Source organism: Falco cherrug, chromosome 2 (assembly GCF_023634085.1).
Source record: "Falco cherrug isolate bFalChe1 chromosome 2, bFalChe1.pri, whole genome shotgun sequence".
In the NCBI taxonomy this organism is placed as follows: Eukaryota; Metazoa; Chordata; class Aves; order Falconiformes; family Falconidae; genus Falco; species Falco cherrug.
The window spans coordinates 15,936,439-15,955,172 of record NC_073698.1 but is presented as its reverse complement, the minus strand read 5'-3'; the positions used below and the strand labels follow the sequence as shown (position 1 = coordinate 15,955,172).

Here is an 18,734-nt window from a genome sequence, read left to right as displayed (position 1 = left end):
GCGGGGCGGGGCCATAGCGGCGGGCCCGCCCCGGCGGCGCTCTCACTTCCTGTTCGGCGGTGTCTGTGTCCGGGTCGCTCGCCGTTCCCTGAGCAGCTGTTACCGGCCGGTCCCGCGCCCCCGCCCCGGGCGCGACACCCACTTCTGGCACCGGCGTGGCGGCGGGGCCTACCCGCGCGGCGAGCGGGTGGGTGGCAGGGCCCGGCCGGGACGGGGAGGAGCAGGGCGGGACGGGGCTCCTCTCGTCTCCTCGCCACCGGTCTCGGGAAGCGGCAGCGGCGGCGGCAGGGGCCGGGGGGGCGGTGAGGCCGAGGGGGCCTCGGCTGCGGGCCCCGGCAGTGGGGCGGCGCCCACCCCGAGGCAGGACGATGCCGGTGAAGAAGAAGAGGAAGTCCTCGGGGTCGGCGGGTGCAGCGCCGGAGGACGCCGGCCCCAGGAAGCGTAAACTCGGCAGGTACCGTTTCGCGGCGCGGTGCTGCCCGGCGGGCACGGTGTGCGGGGCGGGCCGGGCAGGGCCCGCGGCGGCGGTTGCTGCCGGCTGTCAACGTCCCCGGGCGGGCGGGCGCGGCGCGGGCCGCTTGTCCGCCGGCGGGGGGGCCGGAGGCGGCCCCGCTCCGCACCGCGGGGCCCGGGGTGCCGGGGGTTCGCACCGGGGGCGGTGGGCGCGATGAGGCGGTGCGGGGCCCGGCCGGCTTTGCGCAGCGCCTGGGTCCTGCCGGCGGGCACGTCCCGGTGGCGGGGGTGCTGGTGCGGGCGCCCGCCGTGCAGGGCACACCTTGGGGAACAGGGGATCTGCGCCCGCTCCTCCCGGCTTTGGCTTTCCCTGCACCAGCGGGGCCTGTTCCAGAGTCTGTCCCCGTGTTCGTTCTAACCTCTGACCTGCCCCACGTAGCTCCCTTAATTTTAAGGTTGCCAGTGCTCAGGGTGTCTGCGTTAAATCGTCTCTTTTCTGGTTTGTTTTGGTTTGTTGGTGGGGTTTTTTTTAGTGAAACGGAGGGAATGGTCAGCACACTCCAAAACAAAATCAGGGAATCTGTAATAAATTCAGGAGTCTGAATCATCCTGTTCATTAACAGCCATAAAAAGACCACTTATACCATGATACCCAAAAATTACCATTAGAATGATAAACCATGGTGTAGAGCTTCCAGTGTGGCTTCCCTAAAGTAACTGTATGCCGCCTTCATCTATTACAGCTTGTTAAGTATGTCGCTAAACCAGTAGTTATGACAGTCGTGACTTACGAAATCAATGCTACTGGAATGGCTATTGCAAGAAACTGACATACAGTCGTCCCCATAGGTTGACCAAGCTTAAGCTTAGAAGTACCTAGGCTTTTATTTTGTTATGACCATTCATTTCGGATAACTGTTCCACAGCTTCCTTTTCTGCAGTCATTTATGATCTTTTAGATTCAGTCTAAATTTCTTCATAACCAGTTAATAATTGTTCTTGTGCTTGCATTATATTTTATATAACACTCCTCCCTTATGGTCCTGCCTCATAGTGTGTTTGGAGTGAGCACTTATGTTTTCTCATATTTCATTTTGTTAAATTAAACACGCTAAATTTTTCTAGATTGTAATACTGATTTTCATTCTCCTTGCTCATCATAGCTCATCTCAGCATTTGTTCCAGTTTCAGTTCATCTTTCTTGAACACTGCTGACCAAAATTTTATGGTCTTAATTTCTTTAAAAAACCTCAATCTTTTGAAAGCTCCTTAAAAAACAGCCCAATATACCAGACTCTATAGGGAGCTGGTAGCCGTTAGGCAAAAACTATGATGTAAATGAGAATTCATGCTAGCTAGTCACTAAGTGTTTGATACATGAGCATATTTGACACAGCATTCTTTATATAGTAATATATTGGTGATATTCTTTAATAAAACCAGTAATTACAAATGGATATATGTTAAACTAGATAAAGCTGGCAAGTAATAGCATACTGTAGGGCTCTGTTTCATTCTGGTGACTTGAATTTTTAATGGCACTTTGATGGATATTTGTATGTAGTACATCTTTAATTCTAGCTTTCAGCACATATGGCTTCATCTTGGAGAGCATTGCTTTCTTTTCCAGTGAAGCTTAAAGTGATATATGGGAGATAAAAGTTGTTCAACACCTCTCAGAATTGAAGTATTCTTTTCCTGCTTGACGTTTTCATTTTAAAATTGCAATGTAGGAGCTGCATAATTTCAAATCCTCTCATGTGATTAATTTTCACCTCATTCTTAGAAATAATCTTAGCTCGTTCGAAGAGTCTGTAACTTGTATTTGAAAGGAGTGTGCATTGAAAAGGTGCTGCAATTCCTTACTACTAAAGATGCTTTCAAATGGTTAGTGATTTTGCTGGAAGAAATCAGTTATTTTATGTGTTCTTTTAAAGAATGATAAATTATGAAAATTCACTTCCTAGGCAAATTGAGTTGTGTGCCACATAATGAAGACAATGGTGTGGGGTGGGGTGAGCTGTGTGTGCATAGATTGCATATTACTATTCTGGTATGTGTACCAAACATCTGTAGAAATTACAGATATGTAGTTACATGTTTAATGTAAACAAATTGACCAAGTTTTCTTCCCAAATTTGGCTGCTTCACTATAAATAGCCTGACTTTTAAATATGTCAAACTCTGCAGCTCCTGTTGACCTAAATGGGATCTGTGCATATTCAGCACTCCTGAAGATCATACTGCTTATTAGAGACCTAACTTTAAATGCCTATATGTATAAATATAAGTAGATAATAAGGCATTTGAATTACTGAGTAGTGATACTTTGACCATCTGTGTGTGGGTTTTTTGGTTTCATATCTGCACAAGATAACAGTACTTTTGCATTTCAGGATAAATAATAGTTGTAATAAATTGGGCTATGAGAGGGTTGTATTTCAAGGTAATTTTATGTTCCAACAGCTGCTGAAGTAGGATGACAGTTGCCCATTAACAAATTCAGCTTCACTGTTGATGTATATTGACTTCATGAAACAGTTTATATAGTTTGAACTAATAATTAACAATTTGGAATTAAATTTTAAAGTATTTCTCATTTCTCTTATTTTAATAACACTTATCCTTGTATTACTATAACCTATTGCAGATCACAAGCCTCTGGTAAAGTACTAAGTGGAGAGGAACATTTTTCAAGCAAAAGGTGCCTGGCTTGGTTTTATGAATATGCAGGTAATACACAATGGATTCATCTTTAAAACTATACAGTTTTGTTTAAAATAAACGCATATATCAAATATCATTTGCATTATGCTGAGGCAGACATAAAAAATATGTCCATAGTTGCTTCCTTATAACATGCACATGAATTAGTATAGCTTTTACTACCACTTTTTCAGTATTTGTTTTTTGATTTTTTTTTTCTTCTTTACTCTGTGCTTTGTAACTTACTATGGCATTCTTTAAAGTGAAATGAATGAGTTGGACAGTGCAGTGTTGAATCAGGATATACTTCTTATTTTGAAATGGACAAGTAGAAGCCAGGAAATTGAGAGACAGTGGAAGTTTATTTAATCTAACTAGACCTTGTTTATGATCAAATTGGAACAATAATGAAATAGTACATAATTTAAGCCTTTGGGTTTCTCTTTTACAAAGCAAAATAATAGATACTTACACAGTTTTTCGTATCTGGGAATCTGTCCTAACATTTTTGATATTCTAAATAACGATTGTTGCATTCAGAAGTGTTAAAAGTAGCCTCTTTCAAATAAATCAAAATTGCTATCCAAGTAACAGTTGCTTTCAGTGAATATGCAGTGTATCTTAGAGAATTTCTTAGACTGTTGCTGCCATTTGTTTACCAATTATGTTTAGAACCTCAGGATCTGTAAACTATTACTGATTTCTTGTCTAGTCACTGCTTTAAGTCCATCATAACTAGTTGATTAAAACTCATTAATTCCCATTTCTTGGTACAAAATAAGCTGATGATTTACCTGCCAGCAATTGCTTTGAGTATATTTATCAGAACTGGTGTTTTCCTTGCAGTCTTTCCACAGTAATGAACTATTCCTGATTCTAGTAGTCTGCTTTCTAATTTAGGTTTGAGACATACTGTTTTGGAGTATTTTCTGAGGAAAATAATAATTCTCAGTTAATTTTCTTCTGATAAATGCGCCTGCACACAAGGCCTGTAAATTTTGTTTCTGTTGTTAAGTCTGAGTGTAGGTTATACTTTGTTAGTTAACCCGTAATCAAAATATGCCATGTTTCTAGCATAAAAAAGAATTCCAGTGAAATTATACAGTGTAGGAAATTAAATGTTTCCATTAAAGAGAAAAGTACACACATATATGTGAATTGTACGTATGAAATCTGGGCGAAAAACACTGATTCAAGTTTATACTTGTCATTACCAGTGAACCCTTGTATCTGTTTCTCTTCGTAACTTAGAATGTGCTAAAAAAATTGCAAGTTTATGTACAGGCTTCCCAAAACCTGACGGCAGTGTTTTGCCTTGCTTACCTAGGTGAGCTGTTCTTTGCAACATTTTTCAAGAGGTGGGAGTTCATGGTCTTAAATGCCAGTTGCATTTTATTTTCCTGTAAAGTAGCCATTCTCAGGTTTTGGCTATGTTCTTATCTCACAGTGAGTATTCGAAGTACATAATCCAAACTCTTAAAAAGACTTCTGCTGCAGTAACAGCAGCAGATACAGATGAAGTGGAGACAGGTATCATCAGGGCAGGGGGACGGGGAAGGGACTCTCTGCCTATGTACAAATAGCAAAATTTGCAAAAAAAAAAAAAGGCTAAAATGGCATGTTGCTTTGGAAGATAAAGCCTTTACCTTTTACATGGGTTCATATTAACTAAAGCAATGTTAACATAATGATCCAAGACACATCAGAATAGTGTTATCAACAGGCCTTCTAAGAATATTTGGTTACCTAGTAGGAGTAGTTTTTGGAACAGGCTTACTAGAAGTAACTGAAACTAGAGGGATATTCAGAGAAACAAAGTGTTGTAGAGTGTGTCTGTATGTGTTCTTTAAATATGCTATTTTGCTGCTTTTTAGAGGCTTTTGTTGTGTTGAAAAGTGACAGCGTAACACTAACTTTTGTGGTCCTGATCAACTTATTTTCATTGCAGTCATAAACGTTTTTCTGCTTTCTACATGCCTAACACTCTTAGCATTTTTCTGATTTATTATTATCACTCTCATATTACTCAGCATCACAAAACTAACCTTACATTATTTGAAGACTCATCTTCATCGTTGGTGCAAACCCACAAAGTTAACAACATTGAAATAGTAATATCTGTAATAGTAGCTCAGGTGGAACTAATTTTTTCATTGTTGATAAAAACTCTTTGAAGAATGTTTTTCATAGAGTAACTTCAGCGCAGAGTAACAGTACACAAAGTTATCTTTAAAAACAATTGACTGCCACAATTACTGGAGTTGAGCTATGTAAATGGGAAACTCTGTGGAGACTTTTGAAAACTCACAGATGCAAACTGAAATAGCTTGTCTGCTGTTGTAGGGAGGCAGTGCACAACATGAAAGTTCTGGTTTAGTTTTACTTTTAGTTTGTAGTGTTACTTTGTATGTAATATACATGTCTCCTCACTGGAATTGATAGAATGGTTCTAACATAAAAGCTACTTAATAGTGTTTCTAAAGATAGCTTGTATGCAATATAGTCTAATTATTGTTGTGTCTAACCCTTGTGAAAAGAGAATGTTAGATTTTAGTCTGGTTTCTTTTTGGTTTTGAAGGTCCCGATGAAGTTGTGGGGCCCGAAGGAATGGAAAAGTTCTGTGAAGACATCGGTGTTGAGCCTGAAAATGTAGGTTTCTTGCACAATACTAACACTTTAAAAGCAGGTATTGGATAAGATTAGGTTCTGTGTAAAACAAATTCAGTAGGCAAGGAGTTGTTTATCCTCCTGATTTTAGGGACTGTTCTAGATATTTCATCAATTTTGTGTGGCTGGTGTGAGGTTTGTTTTATTATAGTAATACTTCATTTTCAGAAATAGGAATTAAGGGAAAGATTGCACATAGCTGAATTATTAAATGGTAACACATACAAAGTACAAGCGTGTACAACAATTGCAAGAATGTTTGAATGCTTGGAGTTTCTTGGACATCCAGAAATCAGTCTTTCCTTACATACTTATTGCTTTTTCTCCCTTGTTTTTTTCCCCATAGATTATTATGTTAGTTTTGGCCTGGAAACTAGAGGCTGAAAGCATGGGATTTTTTACCAAGGAAGAATGGTTAAAAGGAATGACCTCTTTACAGTAAGAGTGTTTTCACATATATAAGAGAATGTTCCAATTTTATGTTTTTACCAGTAGCTTAATCATTCTTGCCCTCCATTTCTTGTACATTGGCAATAAGAAACATAAACTCTTGCTTTTAGGTCTGGTCTCGGGCAACAACTGGAAGTAGCTACTGTTGTTCAGGTTGTGAATTTGTTGAGTTCACTCCAGTTACATAGTTTTGTCTAAAAAGTCAGGTTTTGGTGGCTTCTTTTTCTTACCAAAAACATGTTAAAATACCATTCCAGTTAGCAGACATCAATAAGTAGATCAGGAGATACCAATTAGCATATCTCAGCTCTGGTATTCTAGAAAGTTTTTACTGATTTCTAAGCTGTGTAGGTGAGGCCTACGTTGATAATAATTTAGGTTATTAGTGTTACTTATTAGGTGTGGATCAGAAGCCATCCTTAATGCTTAGATTAAATAATTTTTCAATTTATAAACTTCTCACTCCTGTTTGTAAGACTTTTTTGGTGAGATAATGCTCTGCCTAAAGGGATTGTTTGTTTCATGAAACTAATCAGCTTTTTGTGAGGCTTAGTTCACTTGTCACTTTTTGTTCTTCATGAAACTACTTCCAGTACATGGATGTTTTAAGTGTGACTTGTTATGGTGCTGCATTCAATATTAAAAATGTCAGGGAGCTACTGTTGCAGCATGGTGGGAAGGAGGGGCTGATTTGACCCTTGGAGTTGGCACAGTCGCCGTATCAGCTGTGATTTGGTTTGGGAAATTGTATTGGGCAGATACCCTCTGGTTATTCAAAACTATGACCTGACTGTCTTGTGCAAATCTTATTTGATTTGGGATCATGCTTCCAACAGATGCCTTGATTGTTTTGTGACTATCACAGGCTCTTAAATTTAGTAAGAGCTGCAATGATTAAATAGCCTGAAATTCAGGATGGCAAAGATTAAGTTCCGGGTGCATAAATTTTTAGATGCAGTGAATGGGTATAATTTGGTCACTTCTCTGAAGTACTTAATTTTTGTGTCCAAGTGGAGGCTCTCAAGAGTTAGCCAGTCTAGCAGTACACAAGCACAAAGATGTATGAAATCAGACACCTCTTCAGAGGCAATATTCTGGAGTTTGTTTCTAATAATCTTCTGTGATTAGGAGTCTTCTGGTTCTTTTAAGAATAGAGCTGGTCATGCTGTAGGCTATATGTGTTGAAAACAGAAAATATGGTACTGCTGGTATTTTTATATAAAGAGACTTGTGATTGGACCACTTGCCTAAGCCTAAACCAGTTAACCTGTATGTTCTGCTTCCCTTGGGTGTGCTCTGATAGCAGGCTGTAGGCTAAGCAGCAGGGTGAAGCAGTGACACTCGCATAAAGGAATTCAAGATTTGTTAGCTTATAAAGATGTGCTAGTTTTGGCTGGGAGTGGAGTGAACAAGCGACTGATTGGTGCTTAGTTGCTGGCTGGGGTTAAAACACAACAAAAGATAATATAAATCTGTAGACTTGTGCTGTTTGTGGGAAGGAAGAATCATATTATGGGGATTCCCTTTGGAATGGGGGAATCTAGTTTCTCTTGAAAGATTAGACAAAAGTTTTGAAGGATTTTACACTCTTAAAGCAATAGAATATTATTAAATTCTTGCACAGCATTTTTTGCATGAAGAAATGACATTAAAATGCATTAAAACCCCAGAGTGTATTCTAAGTCAGAGTTATATTACAGAATCCTTTTTTCAAAATATGAGAAATGTCACATACGGTAATTGCATGAACAGGATTGAGTGGAGTTCAGCTCCATAGTAAGACACCTAAATGTGTGGTTTACATGCAAGAGCTGGATTTCTTTAATTGTTACTGCAATCTCCGGAGATCTAGCCAATGTAGTGGAGCCTGAGGAGGTATTCAGTTTGCCCTAAGACCTAGTGGCTGATCACCTGAATTGCTCTTACACGTTGGTTGGCTAGACCTCTGATGGGCAACACCTAAAGCTAATACTCAGTTAGATGCCAACGTTTGAGTGCCTGAATCTTGGAGTCACATTCTTTTTGTGTGGTTTTGTGATATGCTGATGAAGAGATTGTGATTTGCTCGTCAGAGAGGAGAACAATAAATATGTGATAAGGTATACACTTTAAAAATTTAGGTGAGTTAAGCATTAAGTTGTGAGACTTAAACAACTTAAGCTGTGAAAGCGAATGTTTGTAGTATATCGTGATGGAGGGGTAAATTCTGCCCTATATATTTGTGTATGTGTGTATATATGTATGCATGTATATATATATATATATGAAAGCTGGGTGCCTGAATCTAAAATAATCACTGGAAGTTCTTTTCATAGTCAGCAGAGAGAAACGGTTCTCTCTGCTGGGCCATTCATTTCAGCTATTTTAAACACCTCCTTAGGATGAAATGAATAGCCCTCAGGAAGTGACTGTTCAGCTGCATTTGCTTTAAAGCCACTAGGGGGTGGATAACTTAGCGTTGGGCATTTAACTTTATATATCTGAGTTACAGAAGAAGCATACTCATATATTTGTCAATTGTGGGCTTTACAGACCTATAAATAAACAAAAAAATCTAGTCAAAAAATCAAGGTGAAGAAAAAAGGATTACAATTAATGATTTTGTAAAACTCCATAGAAGTAATTGTTTCAACTAGGTAAGTAAATACAAACAATTTTGTTTTTAAGGAAGTGAGGCATAAGCAGCTGTATTGTCTGAGTACTTCCCTCTGGCTGGTTTTTTAACGTTAGAATCTGAGCCAAATTTTGCATTAAAGTTGAGCTTTTGAAAATGAGTGGCCGGGTAATGGGGGAAGAGTCAGATTAGATTCTGAGGGAAAGATAAGGTAATGATCTCTCTAGGTACAAAAGAAGCCACATGGGAGAGAGGGAGAGGCAGGAAAGGCCAGGTAACTTCTTGCTGTTTGCAGAATTGTTAGTAAAGCCAACTTATTTGTGCTGGATTTAATGATAGCCTAATATCAGCTGCTTTTCCAGTGAACTTTTTGCTCATTGTTATTGTCTCTCTGCTAATGTTTGTGAGGCAAACACAAAGCATAGTGTAAATATATTTTTTTATGGCCATATAGCATTCAATCTGTACTGGAATCTAAACAATTTCTGGTCTCCAGACCAGTAAATAGTTGACATAGTGAAACTATAGCATTGTCAAGTTAAGGAAAAAATGTCCCTTTGCTCTCTTAAGCTATTACTTCCTTGGACCTCTGTATTGCTCCAGTTAAAACATTGAACCTAAATCTCAAAAGATCCTATTTCAGTGTTTGAAGAGAGTGGATGGGCTAGATGGATATAATTTCCTTTTGTCCATCTAGAGGGCATCCTACTCATATGTAGATTAAAAGACCATCAAAGTACTTCATATACTACTATTAAATGCTTTTGGTTTAATGTTTGTATACATCCTACTGATCTTTGTTTTTACTAAAAGACAAGCATGTGTGACTAATTATGAAGTATGAAACACTGGAATATATGGGTAGGAGTTACTTTGTCCCTGTTAGCTATGCTTCAAATGAACTCTCTGCCTCAGTAGAAATTAAAGTAGGACTGCTTTGTGATGCTAATTTAAGTTTTGTTATAAATATGATGTAGGGGTGTGAAGAGAATGCCGAAAGATAACATTCTGTTCTGTTGATCTTGAGGTAACCTCATTTAATGCTGTCTTTCAGTAAAGGCAATTCAAGAAATCACATTTTCTTTTCTAGCCTTTGCATGGGAGTTTGATGTTAATTCAGCTGTGCTAATCAGAAGGTTGTTCTGACTGTTAGGAAGATTATTCTAAGTGTGGGTGACCTCAGTCATCTTGTGTATCCTGTAGCCACACAAGCAGCTGTATCGCTATAAAAGAGGAGTCTGACAGCTCCTTACCTCACTAGCGTGAAGAAAATCGTTGCCCCGGTGTGGAAATGCCTAAAATGGCTTTAACAGAGATGTGTCCCTGCATCAGTCTTCAGAGGGTGGTGCCTGTCTGTTTCAGTGTGATCCATTTGACAGTTTGGTTTTAAATTGTTTGACAGTAATTCTGAAGTCTTGAGGTGTAATAATTGCACATTTTCATACTCATTTTCAAGAGAATCACTTCTGCATTAAAATATGTATAGCCAGTAGTACAGTAGACAATAACAGCAATTTTACTTTGTACTTAAATTTGTGATTACTTGAACAATTTTAACAAGATGTTTTGTAAGAAATTTAAACATGGTGTAATTTGTGTTTATCCATGGTATGGTAAATAATCTCAATCAAATTATATTTAACAAAATGTGTGGTAAACCCGCTTTAAGTAGTTTCTATATAGTGTCATTAGTACACTAACAACATGAGCATTTAGTTACGTGTTAAATGGGTAGGTTTGTCCTCAAATGTAGAGGACAGTATTATTGCAGTGTGAAGGTTCGAATATAGAAAGAAGAGTTATAAATATAAAATGAGATGGCTTTGTAGCATAGCATAATCCTGTTTTAAGGATTAAACAATAGAATACATAGGCCAGTTAGATGGCTGAAGACCAAAGTAATTTTATCTTTAAATTTACCAAAGTTTGTTGTTTTTTTTTTTAACAGAACTTGTTTTCAACTTAATGCGTGGTTTATTGCAAAATATATTAGTTCTAGTCATCTCAGTATGCAAACTGATTAGCTAACAGTTTTATTTATTTAGCATTGGTCTTGACTGGGACTTAGTGCTGCTTTGGGTAGATGCTGTTAGAGACAAAAAATAACAAAAGGCTCCAGCAGCTGAAATTGCTACATTTCTGCTGTGGCAGCCTGAGAGGGGCAGACGGGCAGGCTAGCAAACATGAGGAACAGAAGTATGGGCTGGGGGCAAAGAACAGTATCAAAGCACAGCATCTCAGCAACCTGCTGCAGTACTCCCGAAGGGCCCTTGCTCAGGGGTGCTGTGGCAAGTCCGTAAGGAGCGGTTAAAGATACAAACGTATTATCTGAGAGGCAGGCTGCCAGAAGGGGGACACGTTATGAAGGGAAGTATTTATGTACATCTGCATTTCTGAAAGTATTTCTCTCACATAGGATACAGGGCAAGGTGGATGTTTTTGTTTTGATTTGTTGTTTTTTTGTTGTTGTTTTTTTTTATCAAGGCAGTTGTTCTTTTGTAAGAATACTATACAATATAATATAACAACTGTTCTTTTGAGTGCATCTTTCCTGGAGGTTTACCATGTGTAAATTACATTCTCCTCTGCCATTGTTGGTGAATCTAATCCTTTTTCTATTTGGAAACAAAAGTCCTTGCTAAGTAAAATACATGGAGATCATCTTTTCTGCCAAAGGGGGTTTTTTGCCAAAGGGTTATCCTGTCAAGTGTCACACCTGTACATTCTTGTACAGCCTGTGAGTTTCAGTTGAATAGCTGCTGACTAATCCAGGTGTAACACTTATCAGAGCTTGCATGTATCAGTCATAAAACATGAGCAGACTAGTGTGTTTCGCAAAGTACCTGCTTAATCCTGCCACTCGTAAATATGCAGTTGTGAAGTGTGTGTTCAGGGTTTTGTTTTTTTCCAAAGAAATACGGCGTAAAGCCCTTATTTACAGCTGGGTTTTAGTACCTTAATGCACACTGTTTTCTCCAAACTTTCATAGTGATTGAAAGATAAAGTAGTGCTGGGTATGAATGTAAATTGCAGAGTATGGCATAAGAAGACTACTATTTGAGAAGTAAAGCAGAAACTGTATATTATGTTGCTGATAAGTTTTTTAAAAACTGGCTTACAGAAGCCAGATGTTCATCATTTCAATATGCTGCAAATGTTGAGCATGTTCAGCCTTAAGTCACTTTCATAGTATTACACCTGTACATCTGATGATTGAATTTTGGTGATTTTAATTTTTTATGTTTGCTGGCATTTTTTTCATTGTCCAAATGTTTTGTTTTGAACTTCTAACGTCATTTGGTTTTCTTTATTTTAAGGTGTGACTGTACAGAAAAATTACAGAGTAAATTTGACTTCTTGCAGTCACAATTGAATGACTTTTCATCCTTTAAGAATATCTACAGATATGCCTTTGATTTTGCAAGGGTAAGACTACTGGAATGTTAGAGAAGTTCTTATTTTAATTATTCAATGAGCTTGTACTTGAGTGTTTTTTATGCTTTCTTTATTCAACCTTAGGATAAAGACCAGCGAAGTCTTGATATTGATACTGCAAAATCCATGTTAGCTCTTCTGCTTGGAAGAACTTGGCCACTGTTTTCAGTATTTTATCAATACTTGGAGGTACAAGTTTCCTTGACTTTCTGAATGATGGCATAGTAGTTGGGCTGTTCTGTGAAAAGATTTCAGGGTTTGTGTTGTTTTGCTCAAGACTGTACATGGTGGAATCACCATCCCTGGAGGTATTTAAAAGGTGTGAAGATGTGGTGCTTAGGGACATGGTTTAGTGGTGGAGCTGGCAGTCCTGGGTTAACAGTTGGACTTGATGATCTTAAAGGTCTTTTCCAACCTAAATGGTTCTTTGATGCTAAGATTCTGTGTTGCTCCTCTTCCCTTTCTCGATGTGCTTATGAAACAGAGATGTTCTTGTATACATTACAGATCCTTTTCTCCATTCCTGTGTCCCACCCCCCTTCTCTTATCAAAGTAAATTAAAATTCAGTCTTGATTAGACTATAAAGGTAAATTTAAAATTAAATAATAGAGCCCCAGTAGTCTTTTCAGCTTCATCGGTGCTGAATTCCAAGTGTGCTTTGTGTGGATACAGTGTGTAGGTACCTAGAGCTCTGGCTGTCTGTGGAAGATTTTGGTCAGCTCAGCTATGACTTAGTAATGTGGACGTGTGTAGGCCGTGGAGCATACTAGGCTGAAGACTATTCACTGGCTTCAAATCAGTACTAACGTTGCAAAGTAGATGTCCTTATGATGATACTGTGTTGTACCCAGGAGAGAACAAGATTTTTGTAATTGTTCATTCTGGAAATATATCTGAGCTAGATACGCCACGCCTCAGGGCAAGATGAAAATTTACCACTTTTTGAAGCTCAAGAGTGATGACTTCCTGATTCCCTGGTATTCTGATTTTGCTCTGATCTTTCAAGAAACCAGTTTATGTAGTTTCAGAACTACGAAATATGTACATGTATAGTATTCTAAAAACTGGAAAAACAAGGAAATAGTAGACACTGATACCAGTTAAATTGTTTGTTAGGAACTGATTTAAGATAAAATGAGATAAATGAGATGCGGCATTACCAAATATCACTTGACATTTTAATGTTCTGAAATATTTTCCCTAGCAATCGAAGTACAGAGTTATGAACAAGGATCAGTGGTACAATGTGCTCGAGTTTAGCAGAACTGTCCATGCAGATCTTAGCAACTATGATGAAGATGGTGCATGTAAGTATTCATAACTTTTTGCTTATTCAACTATTACTTCAGTATTTTCAACTTGCATGAAAAAAGTTTCTGTAATGGAAACAATACTGTGAGGTATAAAATATTTCTTTTCCAGCAATGCATAGAAAAACTATCCTGATAACCATCCCTCTTCAAACTGCAGATATTAATTGTAGTAGTATGTCAGGGGTATGATGGTGTACTTGATCTAACTTATATTCAGTTGAGGATCTAATGAAGCTGCTTGCTACATGAAACTATGGATTTGCAAATAAAGTTATGAACAGCAAACTCTCATTTTGTACTAATATATAATAAACTCTAGTTTATAAAATAGCCTAGCTGCTGATTCAGCTGGGACTGAACTGTATGCCTGGCTGATAGTCAATCATGCCATGACTGAATTGCATTAGGCATCCCATTTTGATCTCTAATTACGTGCAATTTTGAAAACTCTAGGAGAAGGACCTAGTTGTGCCTATTTCCAATATAACCTTATTTTTATGCTTTCTCTTTAGTTCAGTGTTCCTGTCAGATGTCAGCAATGCTTTTTTAACATAGTTCAGTGTAGTGTTATTTGTGCACTTTTTGCTACACCTGGATTGAAATGATTGTGGTCGTCTCTGAGCCTTAATCAATATTTGACTGTAGGATTGGCATGGGTGTTGCCTAGACTAATAGTTTTAACTCCATATGTTAAGAGAAAGTGTTTGAAAGACCGTGGCAAATATAACTCCAAGTTTCATCCATTTGCAGGGCCTGTGCTTCTGGATGAATTTGTTGAATGGCAAAAAGTTCGTCAAGCGTCCTAGCAAGAATTCAAAAGAAAATGCAAAAGTTGTTTTGATGCCCACCTCTACACAAGCTAATGAGAAAAACAAAGGATTGCATTTTCATTCTTAAGAAAGACTTTAAGATTTTTTTTTTCCTTTTTTAAGGAAACTTTGTTACATGTGATATGGGCATTGAACCACACCTCTTCTGAGACTGAAAGCTGGAGTTCTTGTTTTGAGTCTTATGTTTATAGCCTTTATTTCAGAACAATAAAGATTCAGATTTGTGACAAAAGCCTAAAAGTGAAGAATGTCCCTTGAATGTGAGTGTGGTGTCTATTTTTAAAACCAAATCTTTAAGATTATCTTTCTCAGAAGTGCCCTTTGCTATGAATTTTTTAAGACCTTAAAATTGCTTAACTGGCACTGTTGCTTGCTGATGGTATGATTGTCTTGTGTGACAAACATTAGAAAGAATGACTGCTTTTTTTGGAGCCCTGGGTGGGAGTGTGCTAATTTTATATTAAGTATTGGTCATGGGTTGTGCCACAGTTTTCAGCTCCTTTTGGAGATAAAGGCCTTAAACTCTTTTTTTCATTTGTTTTTGGGGTTTTTTGTTTTGTTTTGTTTTTGTTCAAAACCCACCCAGTGGCATGGCATTTAATGGCAAGCCCTTTTAAAGCAGAAAGGTGTAGACCATATGGCTCTATATGCGGAACGGCTGAAAACTATTTGCCTCACTTCGGATGGTGAGCACAGATACTCTTTGGTACAGTAAGGCAGCTTCAAATTTTTACTACAATTTAGACTTTGGATTGCTTTGTATAAAAAGTGCAATTTATATTTTAAAAGGGAAAGCTGGAAAGACCTGGTTTCAAGCTTTGCTTCTTACATGTTTTAGACTGGAAGCATTCACAACATGACTCTTTTTTTTTTTTTTTTTTTTTTTTTTTTATCTCTTTGGATCCTTTTCATAGTGTAATTAAGGAAGAGACTATTACATCACCTACCTTTGACCTGTATATAACAGACGATTAATTTTTACCCTGTTACTCTGTGTATTGAGTCCAATAACTACTGCAGTTGCCCTTTTAGGCGCTCAGTGTTCGTGGCAGTGTTTAAATAAAGTAGAAGTTTGTCACTCTACCTTCCTGCCCAGGAGGCCCAATGCCACTCTTGAGAAGGAAAGGGACTGTAATGAGTAAATGTGAGAAACCAAAACAGAATGAGAGAATGAAGCATTTGCAACTTCTACTTTATTCTATAAATATATTATGTGGACTGTGATAATGCCATGAGACTCAGTCAATGATCAAGGCCTCGTGCCAAATATTTCAACAGCTTGAAATAAGAATAGACAATTGTAAGCTAGGCATGACTTGAAGATCTTTGCCTCAGGGAAATGACTTCTGTTTTGCACATCCCTTATTCAGACTAACAAGCATGAGTTTTCCTATCCTTAAGGAAGGCTTTATTCCCAAGATTAATTTATTTTTTTTTTTTACAAGGAGAGGGTGGAAGAAAAAACTTATGAAGAGAAAGAGTAAGTGGGACAGACAAGTAGTGTGTGCCTGTGCTCTTGTCCTACTACAGAGGAACACTCTTGCAGCTTACTTTCCAGACCTGCTTGCTGTGGGCTGCAGGAAGCAATGTAGTGGTGGTCCATGGGCTTTTCTGCAAGTCACCTCGTAGTCTGGTTGAATCTTAGAAACTTGGTTCTGCCCAAGTGAAAAAAAGCATTGGGGGGAACCAAACCAAACAACAGTCGAGATACTTGGAAAATCTCTGCTTACACAGTGACTAGTGTCTGTGCACATGCAAACACATGCACTACAGCTGTTCTAAGTATTTCTACACCCTTAAGGGAAGTACTTAATTTTAGACCTCATGCAGGCTACAGCAGTCCTCTTCAATATATTACAAGGTGTCCATTTGCATTGCTGATAATTCTGATTTCACTCATAAGAGTGTCTTTCATTTGGAAATTACCCTTCCCCACAGAAGGTTAGTGCCATAATGAGATTAACTTCGAGAGACCCAGAATCTACTGGTAGAGTAAGGTCCTGAGATGTGCAGATGAACATACATCTATTAACTTACGTCAAGGGAAGTACTGCTGTGTACTAAATCTCTGCAGGGGCACTGATTCTGAAATTGCTTTCTTAAATTCACTACAATGATTCTCCTTGCTTAGTATGTTTAGTCCCCATTATAACTGGGAAATTCTCTTTCCAGAAGTTTTGAAATATTGGTTAGAAGATTAATATTTTATAGTGTGATTAAAAAAAAAAAAAAGGCATCTTTTTTAGGTAACTGCGAACTGTTGTGAATTCAGTTTAAACCTAGAGGATGGTATTAGAGTATAACGGTAGGAGTGAAGCATCTACCAATCCAAGGTGATCAAGTACTTACCGTTAAGGTGTGAGACACTATGTGATGTATCATTTGTATCTCTGTTAAGGTTTTATCAGTATTCCTATAATAAATCCATGTTTCAGGGATTTATAACTTGGTTGTGCGTGTGATTGAAAACCATCAGTTGCTGTAAAACTTTGACTAGGAATGAATGTATTTAATCTACTTAAAATCAATATAGTTTTTCAAATTTGAATAAAATAGGATTTTAAGTTATGTTTTTGTGCTCAAAACTGCAATCAGATTTATTATTTAAATGTGAACTAATGGCTTGTACAGTTTCATTGTGAGCTGATCACTTTTTATTAGCTGTCTTTTATTAAATCACCTTACTGCTTACTGTGGAGAAGTGCCAAAAGCTGTTTATTTATTTTACTTTTTTAATTTTGTGCATGTCCACAAGCCAAAACTGAATTCAGCTAAATGGTTTCTTTAGTCTTTGAACTTTAATTTTGCTTTGCTCAGGTGCATTTCAGTCTATTGAATTAATAAAAAAGACACCTTCTTTTTCAGTATTCTGAGATGAAAGTTCAGAGGTCAATTATGTGCCACAGTTGTGACAAATAGTAAAATCGAAGGTAAAATGTCTTCCAAAACTAAATCATAGTGATGTCTATCTTGATGTTCTAAACTTCACTCTACTCTCACTTTCATTTCTTGATATTAATTCTTCCTAAGATAACTAACTTTTTCTAGTTCTCTTAGACTAATAGTTTTGGGTTTTAAATCCGAAAACGCCCACCTGTTCATGGAAAAAGCCATACTGGTCGATTGGAATGTAATATTTCACCTATGTAAAAATGTGATCTTGAATTAAACAGTTATGTATATTACCTATGTCTTTAACTGTATATGTAGTTTTGATCCAGTTTATCTTCACTGTTTAAACGTCTAATTCTTTACTAATGGCTGTAATCTCACATTTCTATATAGCAGAATTTGAATTTTGCCTTTGAGATTACTGGGGACAGGAGCCTGGTGCCAATCCCAGATGGTCCGCCAGGGGGCGCTGCGGTCCGCGCGGCCGTCAGTCAGGGGCTTTCGCGCTGGTACATGGATGCTGACTGCACAAAAATTGCAAAGGGGACCAGAAGTTTGTGTCTGATGTTTTGTTCATTTCTTAAGCCAGTGAACAGTTCTTTCAATGCAATATGTACAAACTTGTACAGGTTAGCCTTGTTAAGTATGATGAATAAAATGGTATGTAACAGGCCAGAAACCTTTTCTTTTTGTCATGCTGCCTCTTAGTTTCTTTTGCGTATGTGTAACTGTTCTTAAAATCACTGAGAGACTTGATTCCAGCAAGATGGATCAGTCTAATTTCTAACTTAACCTTACTGAATGATGGTTTTGCTCCTGTGTGCACATACAGAAAACAGAACTTGATCTCAACTGGGATCTCAACTCAAATCAAACACCATTCTTGATTATATCCAACATTATTAGGTGCTGACAGAACATAATGGTCCTGGTAATTAGGAACTATTCATCGGAGGAGCACTGTTCCAACAACCTGTTGCAATGCATTTGAATGAAAAGAGAACGAGCTTTTCTGTCTTCCCTGAATACTTCCCTCACCCTGCCCCTGCCACCACCCCAGTTGCCCCTCCACATATGTCTCGGGTCACTCGTCTGTTTTTAGGAAAGGACTTGGTGTTTTCTACTGTACTTTTCCATAAGGTCTTCCAGAACCTGTTCCAGAAAGGGCCAAAGCCAGCATCCTGTCAAGCATTGGCATTAGTGATACTGCTTTCCTTGCAGATACAGCTTGTTCCACTCTTGACACTTTGTAGTTGTTGAGGTCTGATGCTGTACCTGGCTCAGGACCACCTTCTCTCCCAAAGACCAGCAGTCTCTCTCAGACTTAAGGCAATGCCCATTTGTTGTCTCCACGGTTCCAGTTCTATCTTCTT

At 38.3% G+C, this 18,734-nt stretch overlaps 1 protein-coding gene across 2 annotated transcripts; it reads left to right on the top strand.

Moving 5' to 3' along the window:
• The first annotated feature begins 61 nt into the window (after positions 1-61).
• DCUN1D5 (defective in cullin neddylation 1 domain containing 5) lies at positions 62-14,728 on the top strand. 2 transcript variants are annotated; one of them, XM_055701237.1, is made up of 8 exons: positions 62-187; positions 3,104-3,186; positions 5,738-5,808; positions 6,173-6,264; positions 12,208-12,316; positions 12,410-12,514; positions 13,531-13,633; positions 14,390-14,728. In XM_055701237.1, the coding sequence occupies exons 3-8, from the start codon at positions 5,767-5,769 to the stop codon at positions 14,443-14,445; spliced, it is 507 nt and encodes a 168-aa protein (XP_055557212.1). In that variant the 5' UTR covers positions 62-187; positions 3,104-3,186; positions 5,738-5,766; the 3' UTR covers positions 14,446-14,728. The 2 variants fall into 2 exon arrangements, with proteins under 2 accessions (XP_055557212.1, XP_055557211.1); XM_055701236.1 differs by having other exon boundaries at positions 77-454.
• The last annotated feature ends 4,006 nt before the right edge of the window (positions 14,729-18,734 follow it).